The 21,741-nt window shown below is 40.0% G+C and overlaps 1 protein-coding gene across 8 annotated transcripts in view; it reads left to right on the top strand.

Moving 5' to 3' along the window:
• LOC109031924 (serine/threonine-protein kinase S6KL) overlaps positions 1-21,741 on the top strand; it is a 238,593-nt gene that overhangs the window by 11,862 nt on the left and 204,990 nt on the right. Inside the window, exon 9 of one of the 8 annotated variants that reach the window (XM_019043780.2) lies at positions 2,036-2,402. The exons of 6 other annotated variants lie outside the window; for them this stretch is intronic. In XM_019043780.2, coding sequence (XP_018899325.2) covers positions 2,036-2,041 — 6 coding nt within the window. In that variant the 3' untranslated portion in view covers positions 2,042-2,402. Of the gene's footprint in view, positions 1-1,745; positions 1,773-2,035; positions 2,403-21,741 lie in introns of those variants that run through there. One more of the 8 variants, XM_072305609.1, reaches the window with a different exon arrangement.

Below are 21,741 nucleotides of genomic sequence, written 5' to 3'. Positions count from 1 at the left end.
TGCCGGAAAGTTTGCTAAAATACTGGTCCAAAGATCGGCTCACATCCCAATTCAGTACTTTTGGGCTGCAAAAATCGGAATCTTCGACTTTGAGGGGAAAAATCGGGATTTTCGACGTTGAGGAGAAAAATTGGCTTTTACGATTAATCGCATTCTACAAAATCGATGCCATTTAATTAGAACTTCAAATATCGATTTTTCAAGAAAATGAATTAAAAATCCCTTACGCTAAATTGCCTTTCATTTCTTCTTATGATTGGCAAGAGCAGATTGCTACCAGAAATTTGGACTCTTTGACCATGGAATTTATTACGGGAGATTTGCGTCAAGAATAGCTGAATGTTTCAGAAACATCTTGAGCTTGTCTCTTCTGATTTGATTGCCGTGAATAGTTAATCCAACAGGAATTGCTAGAGGATGCATGCGGATTCTCTTTTTGCAATTACAGATCTAAGTGACTCAATCCCAAAGGGCAATCCATAAAGTTTAAAAAAAACGATTTTTTTAAAAAGAAAAAAAATTCTTCCAGCCAATAATTGAAGAATTGCCTCTAACAGACGGCACAGGATTCAATTCTGGTAATTTCTTTTAAACAAAGTTTAGGTCTTACCTCTCTCTGAATTGATGAAACTTCTGACACAGTTATGTCTAAAATTTCAGGCGTATTTCATTCAAAGTTGGTTTTTATGCGGCTCCTTTGTCTTTATTTCACCTTAAGGTACATGTCACCAAGTATCTAGGGTTTGTGTTAGGTTTTGACAGCATGAAGCATTTTGAAACTCGAGTGACACTTTAAATCATTGTAACATTTGAAGGGCTTGGAGGGCAAGGCGCATAAGTGCAGTTTTTACTATTTTGAGAAATATGTGTTTGAAGTGTTGAAATTACATGGATCGCTATGGCGGAAAGAAAATTCAAACTGACTTTTGATGCTTAAAAATTGGAATTTGGCAGCGAATTTTTCACAGAATATGCATTAAGAATAGTTTTACTTGAAATCATTAGTACCTCAATTTTTTCAAAAACTGCACTTATGCGCCGTGTTCTCCAAGCCCCTCATTTGTTAGTGTTATGAAACGAAAATTTTCCTGGTTTATCACTGTTATTGCCAGGCTTTCCAAAGGTTAATAAAAAATAAACCAATCTAAAATATGTATGTGCGCTCCTGCGCTGTAACTAACGATGAACACTTTATGATTGATTCCTACAATTTAAGGACTTCCATAAATTTTGAGGAAGATTATTTGACTTTCTTTTGTCGAGGAAACTTGCATCTTGTTGAAGGGTGTTTCCAAAGTAGCATCAGTGTACTATCCGTTAAGGGTAATCAGATGATTTTCGAATGTTCTTGAGCTCAAGCGGTGAATAGTCTCTTTTAGATTCTGCAATCCGTAGGACATTAAAATCGACATCTTCCCCAAATATTGCACTATAACATAAAATTCCCTCTAAGCTGACTTTTTTGTTCTCTGACTGAAATTTTAGTCATTGTTCATTACTTATCTCTTTATTTTTTTATTTTTCACATCGTAGTACGTTTATAATAAAAGATTTACATTATCTTGGGGGTAGGCATCATAAAGTTTGGTAAAACATTGCGCAGTCATTTCAGAACCCTAAACTCTAGTCACTTTGCAGCAGAAGCAAAAAGAAAGATTGTTCTAGTTTGAGCAGTAAAGTTCCAAAATAAGTACTCCTACACCAGTGCCAAGTCCTAAGCCCAGACTTATGAATGTGACTCGTAGATCTGCCATTGAAAAAAGTCTACAAGCCTTTTCTCCGATGCCTGTTGGTGAGGGCCTCCATCTACCATTAGTAGTCCAATGATCAAATCGCAGGTGTTGATTTGATCCCAACACACCACTTTCTAGCAAAGAGGTCAGTATATCGTTGATTGCACTTTGGTAAAAAGAATCCTTTGATACCAAATACATGAACGGATTACTAGTGATCTGTTCGCGAACATAGTGAAACTCATGCTCTTGATCAGTATCAGACCCTCTAATTATAACATTATTCTGCTCTGCAAATGAAGCCATGACGTCAAGAGAGGTGACGCTGATTTTCGATGGAGGGAGGTCCATCATCACGACCAGCGCAAACTAGATCTGATTCGTATATGCCTAGAAATTCAACAGGAGATAAAGCTGATGGGTTTTTAAGTCTCAATTCGTAAGATAAAGCACATAGAAAGAATAGACATTGATTCTTTAGGTACTTACTCAAATTTTATGCCAGGAAATAGTCTAATTTCTTCTATAAAACGTAGAGGAATTGGTGTTTTACCTGAGTGAGAATATGTTAGTGGCCAATGTTTTTTGTTCCTTGCCCAAATGAAAGATTAACATTTTTTGATTGTCCCTTATTTCACTTAAGTTATTACAGGATTTTTTGCAAAACACTGTTTGCTGCTCTACATTTATCATATTACTCTGGTTTTCAAACAATATTATATCGTGTTCATGGCTTATTTGATCGAATTTGATCGCCATCCTACGGCTCTGTCTTTATTTCAAAACTCTGTGGCCAGTGCCTTCAATGTATTGGAAGGTAGTGTGAGCAGGTAGGAGAGCATTCTGTCAATAATTTTGACAGCATAAAGTATTTTTAAACTCATGTGAAATGGCGAATTACCAAGACACTCGACATTATTTTGTACGGATGTTTCAAATGATGTATTGAACGATTTTCAAAGAAAGAAAATTGAAGGTCAAATGAGATGGTTCTTATGAGCGGAGAACAAAAGATGTCTAAGTATATTACATCTTCGTCCAAATTCAGCAATTCATCGATTTGCATTATTTCGTTGTTAAGACTACCTATTAATTTCGTGCCTTGTACTGATCTGATAAGTTTTTGTTCCGAACATTGGACAGTCTTACGACGTAGGGTAGACTTTAGACACACACAGCAAGGGTGGTGGCTAGTGGGGGTCCTCAAAATCATGCTTTGAAGACTTCAGTTTACGCTGAGAATATGCACTGAGACAATTATAGGAGATATTCATAAAATTAACAGTTTCATCATTAAGTAAAAGAAAAATTATTATTTATGAGAGCAACTCTTTAGCAGTTCTCATTATAATAAGAAAAAATTATTTTGTAGCAACCGCCCTCCAAAATTAAAAAAATTCAATATTCCCTGAATCCTAAGCCGTCCTGCAAGCCAATTATTGGAATTGATAGACAAAGCAATAGACAAAGAAGACAATGGGAAAATGGAGAGATCGTATTGATGGAAGGGGGCAGTTACAATGGACAAAGGAGGTAAGTAATAGACTACCTAAAGGCAACTCCGAGAGACTCAAAAGTTAGTTCATAGTTTTTCCACTTAGTCTGTCACAACCACCCGTTTCTACCGACAGGTTTGTTTCATTTTCCCTGTCTGCCTTGTCGATCGCTTTGTCTATCAATTTCAATAATCAGCCCGCTGTACCTTACACTCATCGCGAACGAGAGCATCCCGCTGCCATCCTTTCCCTGACGAAGGAACGTAACTCTATTCCAAGGTTGCAAAATTGGCTCCAACAATTTAGTTTTTACAAGAGTATACCTGTAAAATTTTCGTTTAAAATTCGTCCAATTTTCTCATGAGATCAAGAGAAAAATCAGCGAAATGTTCCATTAGAAATGCCCAAGATTCTGGTAGAAATGCATTTCGTGATGGGAAATTTGGCAACATTGAAATATAGTTATGTCCTTTTGTGAGGGAATTGACGGTATATACAGGGTGTCCCAAAAGTCCGTAACCCCCCCCCCCCCCCCTCGTAACTTTTGAACGGTTAGAGATAGAAAAACGAAACTTTGAGAATGTCTCTATCTTAAAGGGGGCCATCTAACTACGCGGCACCAACCAAACCAATGGAACCAATGGCATGTATGTTGTTTCTGAAATGGGCCAGAAATACCGGTTCCTTATTGCAAATTGGACCGCGTTAAACAGAAAGGAACCAAGCCACATCAGCTATTGCCAAATTTAACTGGGCAATTTAATTTTTTACATGAAAACGGTTGTGCGGATTTTCGTGCAAATTTCAGTGAAATTTCTCCATGGTGCGCAGCAAATTCCTTAAAATTTTTAAAGAAATCCGAACAAACGTTCTCTCATAAAAAATTTAACTGCCCAGTTAAACTTGGCAATAGCTGATGTGGCTTGGTTCCTTTCTGTTAAACTCGGTCCAATTGTAATCCACTTAAACGTCCCTTTCGCAAGGGCTCCCGTTAGTGCGTTCGGGCAGGGGCCGAGTGGTCAGTTTTTTCTCGATGTCACTTTTTTTGTTTTTTTTTTCTTTTCTTTTTTTTTGTATGGTCGTTTAGTTTGGGTGGGTGAGGGAAAAAGGACGCGAAGTCGTTGACCTTGACACAGTTGATGAGCCGCTCAAAGCCGTAAAAGGTCGTTGGTATATCGGAACTTAGGAGATTCCGCGCATATCATTATCGCGGAGATGTCCAAGATGCCTCATTGTCCTGTCGATACTCCAAGTTCTTGGCTCGAAACTGGCGCCGCACAGTGGAACCAGTGGCGTGGCGTGAATTGCGATGTATCGATTGTTATGCCATTTAAACCTATGGTAAAGAATCGATTAAGGTCTTCGCTGCGAACACCCTGATAATCGATCTTTTTTCATAGGTTTAAATGGCACCACAATCGATATATCGCAATTCACGCCACGCCACTGAGTGGAACGAGCTAATCCGCCGTGCTAAGGAAAAACGCCGAATGAGCCTTCAGGCGTTGCCAAATATCCTTCGATAAAACGCGAATCTCCTGGTAAACACATAGATATTTTTCTTTCAATTTCTCATATAATTTTGCTCGCAATTTCACCTGAAGTTCCTGAAAATTTCAAGGGAAAATATTCATAACTTACCTCGAAAATAAACAGTTTATCGAAGGAAATTTGGCAACTCTCGAATGTTCATATGGCGTTCTTCCTTAGCACGGCAGAATAGTAGAGGTCGAACGTGACATTTTTGGCTGAAATTTCAAATGTTGACGTTTTATTTCGGCACGAATTCAATTTCAAGAGTCGTTTCTGAACGGAGATTTCACGGAAAACCCAAGTGGAGCCTTTTTCAAACATTTCTGCTCCATATTCTCGAATATGAGTTTTCAAAGTTTCCAGATTTTGTCTGAATTTTCTTATTATTGACTCTGTCCAGTGTGCGCCGCCGCCGGTGAGTTTACGGGCTCTTCTCCTGTTTCTGTCATCCTTTTCCTTGACCCCTTTAACGTGGATCTTCAGCTTTTGTGTAATGCATTCTGGGTACAATTGGAGGGCATGGATTCTACTGACATGAATCGATCGAACTGAAACCGTGAATCGATCCACATGAACCGATCGACAGATTATTAATAAAGCTGTGCCGGTTCGATCGACATGATTCGATCCAAAAATGAAAACGTGAACCGATCGACAAATCCCTGAATCGATCGACCAACCTAGTAAGTCGATCAACAACGCCGTGAATCGATCGACAACTCCGTGAACCGATCGGCAAATCCCTGAATCGATCGACCAACCTAGCAAGTCGATCGACAACGCCGTGAATCGGTCGACAGACTCGTGAATCGATCGACAACTCCGTGAACTGATCGACAAATCCCTGAATCGATGGACCAACCTAGTAAGTCGATCGACAATGCCATGAACCGGTCGACAAACTCGTGAATTGAGCGACAACTCCGTGAATCGGTCGACAAACCCGTGAGTTGATCGACAACTCCGTGAATTGGTCGACAAACCCACGAATCAGCCGACAAGCCCGTGATCGATCGACCAAATCCGTGAATAGATCGACAAACTCGTGAATCAATCGCATTTTGTCGATCGAATCACGTCGAACCGTTTACGTTTTTTCTTTCGATCGATTCATGTCGATCGAACCCATATTCTCCGCTACAATCGACTTATTTTCAATTCCAACACTCAGGTCGATTATGCTGGAAAAATCGGAATTTCTGTCCCTCGATAAATCATCAAGGAGTTTTTGTGCCGAAAATCATATTTTAAAATCTTACTCTGTAGCATACAGGGTGGCCCAGACCTACCGCACCAGGCCTTTTTTTAGGTTATGGGTCTACGAAGTCCAGGATCGCGGAGAGGAATAGGGAACCGACCCCAAGGACTCCGAATTTCATGGTCCCAGAGCCCCCCCCCCCCCCTGGCACCCCTTGGGGGGGGGGGTAAAAGGAGGGTCCGTACTTCAAAAGTCAAGGTTTATGTCGAAATTTTGCAATTATTTAATCGGAATCAGAACGTACGATAACTTGAATCGACACCAAGAAATCCAAAATCGGCCCATCCGTGTCCAAAATACCGACCCCTAAAGGTGGGAGACAGAGCCCCCTTTCAAAAAAATTCAAGTTCGTTATTTTGACGTGGAGACTCGGAAAAATGTGTATTCATGGGTAATTGCCCCAAGTAATCCAAATTTGAGGGCCTCGTTGTCCTCAGAGACTCTTCTGATGGGGCCCAGGGGTAACTTTCACACCAGTTCAATTTAAAAGTTGAGAGTCCCCCTATGCCCCATTAGAAAAGTCTCTGAGGACAACGGGGTCCTCAAATTTGGATTCCTTCGGGTCAATTACCCATGAATACGTATTTTTTCCGAGTCTCCACGTCAATTTAACGAACTTGAATTTTTTTGAAAGGGGGCTCTGTCCCCCACCCTTATGGGTCGGTATTTTGGACACGGATGGGCCGATTTTGGATTTCTTGGTTCGATTTAAGTTAAAAATTTTCGTACGTTCTGATTCCGATGAAATAATTTCAAAATTTTGACATAAACCCTGACTTTTGAAGTACGTACCCCCCCTTTAACCCCCCAAGGGGCGCCAAGGGGGCTCTGAGACCATGAAATTCGGATTCCTTGGGGTCGGTTCCCTATTCATCTCCGCGATCCTGGACTTCGTACGACCCAAATTAACCGAAAAAAAGGCGTGGTACTGTAGGTCTGGGCCACCCTGTATAATCTTAAAAGAAACGCATAACACTTAAGGCGCGAAGCGGGAGTTGAACCGCGACGCAGTCAGGGGCGTAATCTTTTGGTCTTGAAATGAAGTCGAAATTACTGTTTTTTTCCATTTTTCAAACGATTTCAACGTATCGATATCTATGGTTAATTTAATGGAATCAGTGCCTGTGACTTAGTTATAAGACTTTGGGAGATGAACCTCGGCCAGAATACTCCTCAATGATCTATCTACAGATTGAATGAGGCGGAACGCGTGATACAACTTTTTCAACTTCTTAGTAGGTAAAATTGCATATCCACTAAATGAGGGAGAACGTGAACTTTTTTGACTGACTTAGAGACTTTAACGCAGGAGTAGAAAAGTTGAATGAGGTGAAACTCATGATACAACTATTCTGACTTCTAAGCAGATGAAATTGCGTATCCTTAAAATGAAGGAGAACGTCTTGTCGGCTGACTCAGAGACTTCAACGCTGGAGTAGAAAAGTTGGATGAGGCGAAACGCATAATTCAACTTTTGAGCGTTCACCACGTTAGTAGTGTACGCTCTTTCCGGTCGTTTTGCAGCGGGTATGTTACTAATGGATCCATTGGTAAAGGCCCGCACTGCTCCATGGGAATCGGCGCCATTTTCCGTGGCGGGAAGCAATGCGTAGTTTCTCAATTTTATTTATGTACCATTTCTACCTTTTTTCTCCTATTTTGTCCACTTTATGTAATGCCTGTAGGCTTGTCTTTGAGAAATTAATAGCTACATCAGGCATCTAGAAATCTACGGTAATGGAGATGTTTCATGTGTGAGGAATTTGCAATTTGACAATTGATAACGCATATCCTGTGAGAAATTCGCTTCCAGAATCCGGTTGCAAAAATCGTGGAAAAATTGAAATCCGGGACCCAGTTTTCAACTTTTAAGCGTCAAAAAGTCAGTTTGAACTTTCTCTCCGTCATGAGGATGCATGTAATTTTGAAGGTTCAAACACGCATCTCTTGAAATAGCAGAAACTGCACTTATGCGTCTTGTCCTCCGAGCCCCTCATTTCATGTGTTCAACAAACCCATTTATAGCTCTAACTGCAGACACTGTCATTTTGCAAGTACTGATCTTTTCCTTCAGTGCGGCCTCTGCACTGAAAAAATCGCTTTAAAGGGCGCGCTTTTAAGCCACGGTTCCACAAAGCGCTGGCGGCGCAAAATTGTCCGCGCAAAGTAAAGCGAGCCGGGTGCAATGATTGCACTATATTTTAGTTAGATTTGAACGGTCGAATCTCCTAAATTTTCTGGGATTACCTCTCACATTTTTCTAGAATTACACAGGAAAAACAAGTTTATTCTCTGAAAGTCCGGTAAAAACTTTTCTATCTTTCGTCCGATTCTCTAAGATCGAGTCAACATGGATCAACAGTTTTGAAAATTATTTGATTTTGTCGCAGAAAGAGATGTAATCCCAACTTTTTATAGCTTTACCAAAGTTAGAAGAAACCGGGAATCGTCAGAAGAGATTGGGGAATATCAGGAAAGATGGTGAAAGTGGCAGGGAGTAATTCTTAGGTCACCTCTACTTGCTCTTTACAACGTGTTTTCGTTTCGGAAAGCAAGTGATGCGTGGAAACTGTTTCAAATTATGTCTTTCTGACCAATCTGAATATCCTCAATGTCAGGAAATTGCACCAAATTGTGTCAAGAAATTAATAAAAATGTGAAGAAATTTCATTTTCCAAATCTTCCTCGGGCCGATTATTGAAAGTTTAAAGCAGCCCGATAAGACATCGAATTGCGATGTATTGCATGGTTAAGATAGGGCTATGTCTTGTCGTGTCGGACCGACATAGTTTCAATGATCGGGCCGCTGGCAACTTGCTTTTAGCACCAATTTCCTGACAAATCCCCTGATTTTCCCAGATATTTTTCATTCGCTGACGAATCCAAGCATTTTCGCGCGCTGTTTGTGGGAGCGCGGCTGAAGATAGGCCGGGCGTGCAGCGACTACCCCGCGGGCTCCCAACGGCAGTGCAGAAGTTGTCTCGGGCGCGCGGCGCGGATGCAGATGAACTGGAAACTGGTCGAACGACCCGACGAAGAAGAAGAAGCCCCGGCGGAGGAAGAAGAACAAGAATGAGAAGTGTGAGGCCACGAGGCAAAGTACAAGGGAACAAGGTGCTTCATCATCCTCGCCCGGACGGGAACACGGGAACCGCGCCGTTGTCGGCTCGGGAAAAAGCTCGCCTCCTCTCCCGTCATAGCCAAGAGAGCCGTAAGTGCAAAATTTTCGAAATCGAGTTTTCTTCAAAATTCGTCTAAACTCTTTTGGATGAAATTACTGAGACAGCTAAAACAGCAAAATTCATCCTAATTTAATGAAAACGAGACGTACGTAAAAGCCGTAAGTGCACAAAAAATGACACAGTTTCTTTTCAAGACAGCCGTAGATGCACGAGAGCCAATGAAAACAGTGCTTTCCAGTAAAGTGCCGCCCTCCTCTGCCAATTTCTAACCTGAAAATGTGTTTGTTGTGCGTCCAAAACGCAACCACGAAAGCATGCAGAAGATAGCACTTACATCTGTCTTGCCTAACAATAACCTAGCATAAAAATGAAAAAAACCCTTTTTATGTGATGGAAATAAAATCAGTCGATTTTTAATCATCCATACGATTTCTAGGAGTCTCTCGGACGATTAGTGGCAATTTGATAAAGAACGGAGGCTTCTTTCAATAAAATGATCTTGTCAGAAGCTTCTGAGCCCGTTTTCTCAAAACTTCATTTTTGCACTTACGGCTCTCTTCGCTATTACGACAGTACACTCCCATCATAGCCAAGTGTCAAATTTTCTAAATCCAGTTTCCTTCAAAATTGGACCGCGTTAAACAGAAAGGAACCAAGCCGCATCAGCTATTGCCAAATTTAACAGGGGAATTTGATTTTTAACGAGAGAGCGTTTGTGCGGATTCCTTTAGAAATTTTAAGGCATTTGCTTTGTATTATGGAAAAAATTCATAGAAATTTGCACAAGAATCCGCATAACCGTTTTCATGTGAAAAATTAAACTGCCCGGTTAAATTTGGCAGTAGCTGATGTGGCTTGGTTCCTTTCTGTTTAACGCGGTCCAATTGGATTGCATTTTGCAAAAAGGAACCACTAGCATCGCAATGATGCTAAGATTGTGCAACTTCATCCTTTGCAATAAAATTGCGGAAATCGTGAAAAACTATGAAATTTAGATGGTAATTTTTGTCGTAAATTTACAGTTTTTAGCGAGTAAAATAGAAACTATTAATGGATAATCGGGTTTTTCCTCCAAGACAAAAGAAGTTGCACAATCTTAGCAACATTTCAATGCTGGTGGTTCCTTTTTGCAAAATGCAATCCAATTCATCTAATCTCTTAAAGATGAAATTACTGAAATAGCTAAAACAGCAAAATTCATCTTATTTTCGCGAAAACGAGATAGATGAGAAAGCCGTAAGTGCGCTAAAAACACGGCGTCTAGAACGAGAAAAACCGGGATTCTTCAGGGAATGAACATTTACAGGGAAAATCAGGGAATCGTCAGGAATCTGCTCCAAAAACCGCGAATCTCTGCCGCTTAGGGATCATTTCGTCTTCAAATTTGGCGGTCTAATCTGACCGAGCGCTGTTATTGACTTCTTGAATGTCACATTTGAAGCTTCAAATCATCAAAAGAATGGAGGAGCTTTCATTGACCAGATAATATAAACATCAGGAACGCTATCGGCATTGAAATTTTGAATGTGCGCCAAAGAAATGGTTGAAGGATGAATTAAAATCGATATTCATACATAGAACTCTGGAGAATTATATTCTTTTCCCCCCGAGAATCCCGGGGAAGTGGGAGAAAACTTCGGTTTCTCATCAAGGAATGAGCTCCTGATAATCAGAGAAAATCAGGGAAACATCAGGGAATGAGCCTGATCAAATATTCTAGACACTGCTGCTCTAATCCCTTCTAGATGAAATCACTGAAATAGCTAAAGCAGCAAAATTCATCTTATTTTCACGAAAACGAGACATATGAGAAGCCGTAACCGTAAGTGTGCTAAAAATGACGTAGGTTTAAGGCAAGACAGCAGTAAGTGACAATATTCTTCCAGAGAACCAATGAAAACAGTGCTTTCAAGTAAAGTGCCGCCCTCTTCTGCCAATTCCTAACCTGAAAATGTGTTAGTTGTGTGTCCAAAACGTAACCACGAAAGCATGCAGTAGATAGCACTTACGGCTGTCTTGCCTATCAATAGCCTAGCATGAAAATGAAAATTACCCTTTTTATGTAATTGAAATAAAATCTGTCGATTTTTAATCATCCGGACGATTTCTAGGAGTCTCTCGGACGAGTAGTGATAATTGGACGTATTTCTATCAAACGGAACTATGTGCATTAAGACATGAGCCCTGAGACCCATAAGACTATGTGCATAACAGGGCTCACGTCATAATGCACATAGTTCCGTGTGGCAGAATTACGTCCAATTTGAGGAAGGACGGAGGCTTCTTTCAATAAAATTTTCCGGTGAGATGCTTCTGAGCCCGGTTTCTCAAAACACTATTTTTGCACTTACTGCTCTCTTCGCTATCACTGCAGTACTGCCGTCCTAAGGAAGAACGCCGTATGAACATTCGAGAGTTGCCAAATTTCCTTCGATAAAATGTTCATTTTTGAGGAAAGTTATGAATATTTTTCCTTGAAATTTTCATGAGCTTCAAGTAAAATTGCGAACAAAATTATCTGAAAAATTGGAAGGAAAATATTCACAAATTTACCAGGAAATTTTCTTGTTTTGTCAAACAAATTTCCTTCGATAAAGTGTTCATTTTTGAGGAAAGTTATGAATATTTTTCCTTGAAATTTTCACGAGCTTCAAGTAAAATTGCGAACGAAATTATCTGAAAAATTGGAAGGAAAATATTCATAAGTTTACCAGGAAATTTTCTTGTTTTATCAGAAGGAAATTTGGCAACGCCTGAAGGTTCATACGGCGTTTCTCCTTCGCACGTGGAGTGAGGCGAGTTCTTTTTTCCGGCCCGGCAACCCCGCTGAAAGCCGCGAGGAGGCGGTGATGAGCGCCGCACAGTGGATCGAGTCAACAAGAGAGGCCGGACAAAATGTGGAAACTTCGAACGCGTATAACTCCGTTCATTCGAAACTTTGAGGTCTCAAAAGTGGTTCCATTGGTTTCCTCGTGAAATTTGCTTCTAGAAGCAACCCTTGACAATTTAAAATGTGAAGAAATAAACATAAAAACTTGCAGTTTTAGTAAAAAATGTCGTGTTGGACCTATCTGATCGACTCGAGCCACTGTGCGACGCTGTAATAACAGTATCCGAACCGAATTCAATTTCAAGTGCGCAGCTTCGGTGGCAGGCGGCCGATGAATTACAATCCGTCGGGACGCCCGGATAAGGGCCGGGGGCGCCGGATTTTCCCGGCTGATTATTGATATTGATAGACATAGCCATAGACAAAGAAGAGAAGGGACACGGGACAAAAGTGTCAGGAGTCATACCCTAAAATGAAGCTCTTGCTGGGTGTCTAGCACTCAGGGGGGACTTTTCCCGATTTACAGGATTTCAGGGTCGGAGGTTCAATCAGGATTTAATCCGCGACAATTTCATCAGGACTTTGAGGGAATAAATCGGTCGTTTTTTAAAATCAAATCCCCGATTTCCTCAGGATTTGCGGAAAATAGGATTTAATCCCGATTTCATCAGGATTTGAGGAAAAATCGGTCGTAAAATCAGGATTTGAGAAAAGTCGTCCGTCCGATCGGATTTTTTATCGAGCTATTTTTGTGTAGTTATATTCGCCAAGTTTTTCCCCAATTTTTCTCCGCAAAAAATCAGGATTTGATCAGGGTTTGGAAAAATTATGAAATCAGGATTAAGCAGTCAAAAATCAGGATTTCCCAAAATGAAAAAAAACTATACACTCTGTACTTGCATGTGTCAGGAATTTGCGATTTAAGTACTTTTTCCCATGTAAAATTTTGCGAGAAACACGATGGTGCCACTGGTTTTCTCTGAAACCAACTCTAAAGCTCAGAAAAGCACTCGAAGTTGAAGCCGTAACGGAGGGGATATTCCACCCTACCCTGAGAGTCCATCTCTATATCAAGTCAAACCCTTCATGTAAATGTAGGGAGCAAATACATTGACAGGGGTTGCCACTTTGTTTGGAGACTCAAGAACTGAAAACACGGCAACCCTACTAGTATATTTGCTACCTATCCATGCATGAAGAGTTTGACTCATGTAGAGATGGACACTCAGGGTAGCGTGGGATATCCCCTCCATTACAGCCTCAACTTGAGAGCTTTTTTTGAGCTTTGGAGTTGATTTCAGAGAAAACCAGTGGCACCATCGTGTTTCTCGCGAAAGTTTGCATAGGAACCAGTGCCTGGATCGCAAATTCCTGACACATGTTAGAGCTTAATTGTGGTACTTCCCCAATTTGTCCGATAATACGGACATAAGTGTGATAGTATACCGCAACATTTGGGGCAGTAAACTAATTTATTTGGGTATTGTCACAATGGAGATGTTGCATGTGTGAGGGATTTGCGATTTGACCGTTGATTGTTATGTAAAAGTTCGCGAGAAACACGATGGTGCCACTGGTTTCGCTGAAATCAACTCCCAAGCTCAAAAAAAGCTCTCAAGTGAGGCCAAAATGGAGGGGATATCCCACCCTACCCTGAGAGTCCACCTCTACATCAAAACAAACTCTCCATGCAAAGATAGGGAGCAAATACATAGCAGTGATGCCGTGTTTTCAGTTTTGGAGTCCCCAAATAAAGTGGCAGCCCTGTCAATGTATTTTCTCCCTATCTTTGCATGGAGAGTTTGTTTTGATGATAGAGGTGGACTCTGAGGATAGCGTGGGATATCCTCTCCATTTTGGCCTTAACTTCAGAGCTTTTTTTGAGCTTGGGAGTTGATTTTAGAGAAAACCAGTGGCACCATCGTGTTTCTCGCGAACTTTTACATAAGAATCATTGGTCAAATCGCAAATCCCTCACACATGCAACATCTCCATTAATTGGAAAAGTCCATATCATTCAACTACCCAGTACTCTTTTTCCATGGAAAGTGGAGCGATCCTATTAGTGGAAGCGGGTGGTTTCGATGGACAAGGGAAATGACCAATAGACTAACTAAAGGTCTATAGGTAATCCACGCGGCAAGACCATATAGTTAGTTTATCATTTCCCCCTCAGACTTTATAAAAACCACCCGTTTCAATCGACAAGATCGTTCCATTTTCCCTTTAACTTCCTTGTCTATCGCCTTGTCCATCAATTTAAATAATCAGTCCGCAAGGGGCCTGCGGGCCGATTATTGAAATTTATAGACAAAGCTATAGACAAAGACGACATAAGGAGTATGGAGTGATCCTATTGGTTGAAATGGGTGGTTCTTATAGAGTAAGGGGGTAAGTGATGGACTAACTATCGGGTCTCCCGTGGGTTGCCGTTAGTTAGTCTATTACCTATGTCCTTTGTCCATCGCAACCACCCGCTTCCACCAATAGGATCCCTACATATCCTTTTTGTCTTCTTTGTCCATAGCTTTGTCTATCAATTTCAATAATCAGCCCGCTGATCGATCAAAATGCACCACTAAACGCCAATTCTCTCCCGAAACAATAGAAGTTTCACGATCTTAGCAACATTGAAATGCTCTTGATTCCTTTTTGCAAAATGTAACCCATTTATCGCTTTGTAGCAATCTAATTACATATCGAGCTGACGATGTTCATAGAAAAGCTTTTAGCAGGGCATAACTCGGAAAGTGTTGCATGTATGTGTAGGTAACATGAATTTGTGCAACTCTCTGCAATTGCAGATGTAATCTACTCATTCTACACACAAACGGAAACTCTTCTTCAATTTTACACTTCATTCAGATCTCACTCGTCCTAATCTTGAAGCAGCACGCTTTCTCGTACGCATTGCTGCACTCAAAAGCCGATGAAAACTGAAATTTCTTTAGGAATCCGGAATATTGTTGACCTGACCTCAGTGTCGAATCTTTGGAGGAAGTGTCGTAAAAAATTAAATTTACATTTCTGTGGAGTTCTATCCAACATAGCCTTGTCCTCCAATTTTTTTCGTCTTCTTTTATTAGGTAAGAGACACTTTTTTTAAGAGTCGCGCCACTGCGATACATAAAGTATCTCCTGTAATAAACTGTTTAATTGATAGCGACGAAATTTATCTTTCCTTCCTCATTATTTCCTTACATCTGAAGTTCCTGTTCGTATTGATTTCTGTTGATCTGTATACCTTGGAAAAAATCATGTGTGAGGAAATTGGGATTCGACCGTTGATTCTTATGTAAAAGTTCGCGAGAAACACGATGGTGCCTCTGGTTTTCTCTGAAATCAACTCCCAAGCTCAAAAAAAGCTCTCAAGTGAAGCCAAAATGGAGGGGATATCCCACCCTACCCTGAGAGTCCACCTCTACACCAAGACAAACTCTCCATGCGAAGATAGGGAGCAAATACATAAGCAGTGTTGCCGTGTTTTCAATTTTAGAGTCCCCAGATAAAGTGGCAGCCGTGTCGATGTATTTGCTCCCTATCTTTGCATGGAGAGTTTGTCTTGATGTAGAGATGGACATTCAGGACAGCGAGGGATATCCCCTCCATTTTGGCCTCAACTTGAGAGCTTTTTATGAGCTCGGGAGTTGATTTCAGAGAAAACCAGTGGCACCGTTGTGTTCCTCGCGAACTTTTACAGTAGAATCAATAGTCAAATCGCAAATTCCTCACACATGAAACATCTCCATTGACTCGATCCACTATGCGGCCGTGCCGAGCAAAACCCGCGGATCTACATGACGTCTTCCCTGGGTTACGTTGTTCTTGCCAAGCGGCAAGATATCATTTTCTCGGATATCATTTCCATTTTGGCCTCAACTTGAGAGCTTTTTTTGAGCTTGGGAGTTGAATTCGGAGGAAACCAGTGGCACCATCGTGTTTCTCGCAAACTTGTGCATAAGAATCAACAGTCATATCGCGATTTCCTCACACATGCAACATCTCCATTCGAACCAAATCCATTTTGCTTATTCACTCCGAGTATGAGCCGACAACCCGGGGTGCGGAGAATACAATGACCTCTCCGCGAATGAAGCCCTGCGGCGGCGCAGCTGCGTCCGAAGACCCAAGACAGGAGGAAGCTGATAAGAAGACCCTCCCGGTCTTGGAACCCATCCAGAGATCCAGGATCCTCCATCAACGAGCTGTCCAATGAGGGAGGGTCCTAATCGGGAACCTCTGCCAGCAACGCACGACCGTGTACATACTACATATGCACGTATTTCTGTCCAACGGAACTATGTGCATTAGGACATGAGCCCTGAGACCCATAAGAATATGTACATAATAGGGCTCACGTCATAATGCACATAGTTCCGTTTGACGGTAATACGTTCATGTTATCCTTCGCGCAGCTGGGACTGGAACGGGAGTCGTGCTCTTAGAAATGCACTGAAAAAAAAAATCTCGGTGTATTTACTAAAAAAAGGGTAAAATTACCAAGAATTCAGGGTTCTATTTGATCCCAGTTTTTTCTTGGTAAAATTACCATTCATGGAATTGGTAATTTTACCGAGAAATCTAGGTAAAATTTTTGAACTTTCTCGGTAGTTTTACCGGACCTTGGTAAAAACGCCAATATTTTTTATCGACTGTGGTAGAATTACCGATATAAAATGGCAAAGTTACCGGGAATTGATTACCAATAAAAGTGGTATTCTTACCTGAAAAAACCAGTAAAAATACCGGTTTTTAGGTAAGCTTACCAGCCTGTCTTGGTAAAATTACCAATAATTGGTAGGAAAAAGTGAGATGGTAAAGGTACCAACGGACCTTGGTAAAAACGCCGAGAATTTTTTTTCAGTGATGGTTCGGTCATGCAAACCGAACCGAACGTCTGTTTTTCAATATGAATGAACTTTTAGGTTTCGGATTTTCAAAACAGTACGATTAGTTAAGGTGATTCGTCAAGCTCAAGTGACGTGCTCGAACTGGCGTGCGATATATCGCAATGATTAGTTAAAAAATCTCGGCAGATTTTGAATTTTTAGCCAAACAAAGGACGTTAGCCCCTGCGCAAGAGCCTAAAGAATCATTCTAAGCCCAAAAATGCAAAATTCAGAGAAATGAAAGCAGAATAGTGTTTGGGAAGAAACCTCGCATTCGATATAGAAATCGATAGCTGAATCGAATGCGAGGTTTTATCCCAACCCGAACACTATTCTGCTTTCAATTTTCTGAATTTTGCACATTTTTGGGTTTAGAATGATTTTTTATGCTCATGCGCAGGGGCTGTCGTCCTTTTTTGCCAAAATTTCAAAATCTGTCGAGATTTTTGACCTAATCGATGCGATATATCGCATGCCAGTTCGACCACGTCAATTGAGCTTGACGAATCACCTTAATGTACCGGTGTTTAGCAACTTGGAAGATCGGAAATGAACAGGGAATTTTTTTTCATTAGGTAAAAAGTAGAAAATGTCTCGGATTATGTGAGAAAGCTGATCACGATAAAGCACGCAGAAAAAAAATGAAATTGCTGATTTAACAATTTTGTAGTAAAAAAAAGTGTCCGACACGTTTCGATGTAGATTTCACAGTAGTATTTCTCACAAAATTGAGTGGCGACCTGACCCCAGTTGTTATCACGTAAAGAAGTTAAGTTGATCGTTGGAGGTTTTTCGTGGAACCAACAAGTTTTTACTTTCGTGTTTCGGATTTTTTCTTTTTGACTCCAGAAATGATGGAAATTGCGTGGAATTCCTCCTCCTGAAAATTACTGATCGTCAGGGAATTTTTGCATTTTGTCCTGAAAATCATCAGCCTATACTTATGAAGTTATCATCATTGTTTCTCTTATATTAAAAAAAAAAAAAAAAAAAAAAAAAAAAAAAACGTTTCAGACAATCCATGAATGTTTGGTTCGATGAGACGAACTTTTAATTCCAAGTACTTATATTTCGAATTTTCTTCTTTTATAACATTAAAAATCATGGAGGTTGCATGATTTTCTCTAAAAATTCTGAAAAGAAATTTGTACATTTTGTCATAAAATTTATCAGCTTATCAAAGATTTCATTTTTCTGTATTTTGTGTTTGATTATTTTGTCAAACAATCAGTGGGTGGTCGATTCGGTGAACCAACTTTCAGACTTGACTGAACTGAAAATAATAGCGGTCTAGAAATGTGAACGAAACGCCCTTCTACACTGAAAAACTGATAGTCAGCGGTTCGTAAAATCAAATATTCGTAGGTCGATCGATATTGAGTACTACATTCAATTCACACGATAACACTTTTCTCGAATCGGCGGAAAAACCAGAAGAAAACAGCAGAAAAAATGTTCGGCTGGAGAAAAATAACGAAGGTACAGGTAGCTTTACTTAAATATCACACTCGAAACTCTGTAAGTGAAGTAAAAATGTACAAGGACTTACCGAAGGTTTCAATTTCATTCACTGTCAGCAGTTGATTTGATTTCATCCACCTGTATGTGGCTTGTTATTCGTCATCCAAATTGCGTCTTTTGAGCAGACCTTTTTTCTTCTTGTCTGCTCTGTTGTAAACTTGCACATATTCTGAATTTCAAATGAGGGTCCAGGAGAACAAGACGCATAAGTGTAGTTTTTGAAAAAATTGAGGTATCAATGATTTCAAGTAAAACCAGTTCTAATTCATACTCTGTGAAAAAGTCTCTCCCAAATTCCAATTTTTAAGCATCAAAAAGTCAGTTTGAACTTTTTTCCGCCACAAAGATCCATGTAATTTCGGAATTTCAAACACTTATTTCTCGAAATGGCAAAGACTGCACTTATGCACCTTGTCCTCCGAGCCCATCAAATGCTTTTTTGCGCGTTGTTTTTCGTTTGAATTTTCTCCTAAATAACATTTTTTCCTTTTTGGGCTAAGCACCATTCGAAGAAATTCTCGGAAATTTGTCAGATGTGTGCTCAGGTATGAATGATATTGTCAGAAACTAGCAATGCTCAGTGACTTTAACGCAGCAAAGAAAAAACAACTAAGTCGTTTCGAAGTCAGTTATCTACAAGTATTGTAACTTTGAGAAGATCGATCATTAAATGTTTGTTTGATTACTTTTCGAGGTAATCTTATGTTTTTGGATACTTGACATGAATTCAGCACATAGGAATCACACATACGTTAAGATGAAGTAGAAAAAGACGTTTCAAACTTAGTTCTTTCATCCATCAGACTCATTATCAGTTCAAGGAATTTTAAAGTTGACCTCTCGAGTCCTAAAAATGTCTCGAGGATTTTGAGTAGATCTATAGTCGGAGAAAGCATGTATTAGTCTAGCCGGAGATCACTGAAAATGGATTTTTTTCTGTATCTTTTTTTTTTTTCAATTTTGACCTGTTCCTTTCTGCCAAACTCATTTCAGTTTGAGGTAAAGTGATTAGCTCAAATGACCTACTTTATTTCTGAAATGTTTAAAAATTGGTATCTTTGCTAGACATTTAAATTTCTGAAGCGTTTTAAACGACCTTTGAAAGTTTGATAGCATCACTTCCCAATATTCGAAGCCTAGGGAAAATTAAAGAGTCGGAAGTGTTAAATTGCATTGCAATATTATGAAGTTCATCAAATTTTCGTCAAATCTTAATATGCAAATTGTCGTTCAAAACGAAGAGGGATTTCGTAACTTCTCTAGAGTAAATGAATACATTGTTGAGTAAAATCGTAAAATCTAGGAACATCGCGATGCTATTACACCATATCTAGCTCTCACCTCTTCAAGTGAATTAGAAAATAATTTGGACCAAGTTTAAAAGAAAGTAACTATCAAAAGTTACATCAAGATTGAACCGAGGAAAATATGTTCAACGTTTCATTCTTCCTCGAGACTAAATTCCAATAATAATATTCAACGCATACTCTCACATTCGAAATATCATCTCTCAACTTATAATTTGTTTCACCAAAGAAATTGTACAGAAAGTCACGCTCAAAAATATCCCAACTCATTTCTTTTTCTTTTTTTTCAAGTGAATTGTCTCATTTCTTCCTGTTTGATGCCGTCCATTGTTTACAGAGAAATGGTTCCAAAAACCGCCGTAAGAATAGGATTCATTTTAACTGCACGAATCGTGGTATCTCGCATTAAGAACATTTTTTTGAAGACGATAGTCAACCTGGTTTTAAAATGAGTTAGGACGTTGCTCACGTTTTTTACCCCCTTAATTTGAGAAACAGCACGAGAAAAATGGGATCGTTGCTTTCGCAAAACTCATGATGGTTTCCAGATCTCACCCAGTGGCGTGGCGTGTTTTGCGATTCATCGATGGATTTGTCATTTAAACCTATGGAAAAGGATCGATAAAAATCGATATAATCGATAATCTATTCTTTAGCATAGCTTCAAATGGGAAACTATCGATCATTACATCGATCATAACAGTGCTACATTTTTATCAGAACCGAAAGAATTGTTGTTATCATTAATGTAACCTCGTGAAAGTAGGTAGGGCCTGGATCCACCACAAGCATTGTAAGGACAGAGACAAGAGACCCTCCACTGGCCTCCTAGCGACAGGTGGAAGCTTTTACTTTCGGGGTTTCAACAATTCCTTATGGACAATTATTAGGGAGCAACAGTCATCACCCTAGTTTCGGCTGTTGACTTACCTACATGGTCGATGATGAGCTTCGGATGACGTCATGAGCCAAACAACTTTCCCAAACGTCGGCCATTTTCGGCTTGTTTGCAAAACGAAACTGCCAACACGTTGTTGAACATCAACCATGTAGGTAATTCAACAGTAGAATGCTGAAGTCCCGAAAGTAAAAGCTTCCACCATGGCCAAGATACTAGTGGAGGGTCTCTTGTCTCTGTGTGAGGACGATGATTCTTTTTTCTCGCGCTGTTCCCTCAAATGAATAAGGTAAAAAACAAAGCCAACGTCCCAACTCATATTAAAACCAGGTTGACCATCATTTTCGAGCAGGCGACCGCTCCGAGATGTCACGATTTATTTCGAGAAAATAAATCCTATTCTTACGGTGGTTTTTGGAACCGTTCGTCCGAGCCTGGAAAGTAGATGAACGGGATTCCAGAGAGGCAAAATTATGCAAATGAAAAATAACAGCATCGGAATGCAGTTTGATTTTTTCCTCGATAGCGGACACTCATATGGGCGTATTCTTGCTGAAAGGAACTATGTGCATAGGGTTTGCATGTAACATAGTTCTTTTAAGCATAAATACGTCAATACGTGCCGTCTGGTTTCGTATTTTTGAATCACAAATGGATTTCTTTTTGCATTTTAAGCCACTAATTCTGGCTCATTTTAGAAACAACACATGTGTTGTTAGTTTCCCGCTGCAGATAGGTGATTTTATCGATGGGTCAGAAATAGTGGTTACTTATTCAAAATGCAGTCTGAACGTGGACTCGTAGTTTTTTTAAGTAGATTGACTGACTTGCGGTCCGTGGTTGCTTATTATCTAGTAGCAAGGTCAGATCTAGGACAGCCGCACGAAAAAAGGCTGTGCGCCTTTGTTTAAAATTAAAATTCAAACAATTTTTCCTGAAGACATCGATGAAACACTAGGCCTGCTTTTTTATAAAGCGAAAAAAAAATATTTCTTAGTCAGGGAGAAATGAAAGAAGTTAGGCATTTTGCTCAAACTTAGAAAAATTAGTTCTTCCGTCAATGGACTTAGAACCTTTAGAACTTATACACTTCT

The sequence above is a fragment of the Bemisia tabaci genome, chromosome 10 (genome assembly GCF_918797505.1).
Source record: "Bemisia tabaci chromosome 10, PGI_BMITA_v3".
Classification (NCBI taxonomy): Eukaryota; Metazoa; Arthropoda; class Insecta; order Hemiptera; family Aleyrodidae; genus Bemisia; species Bemisia tabaci.
This window is presented reverse-complemented; position numbering and strand designations above follow the sequence as displayed.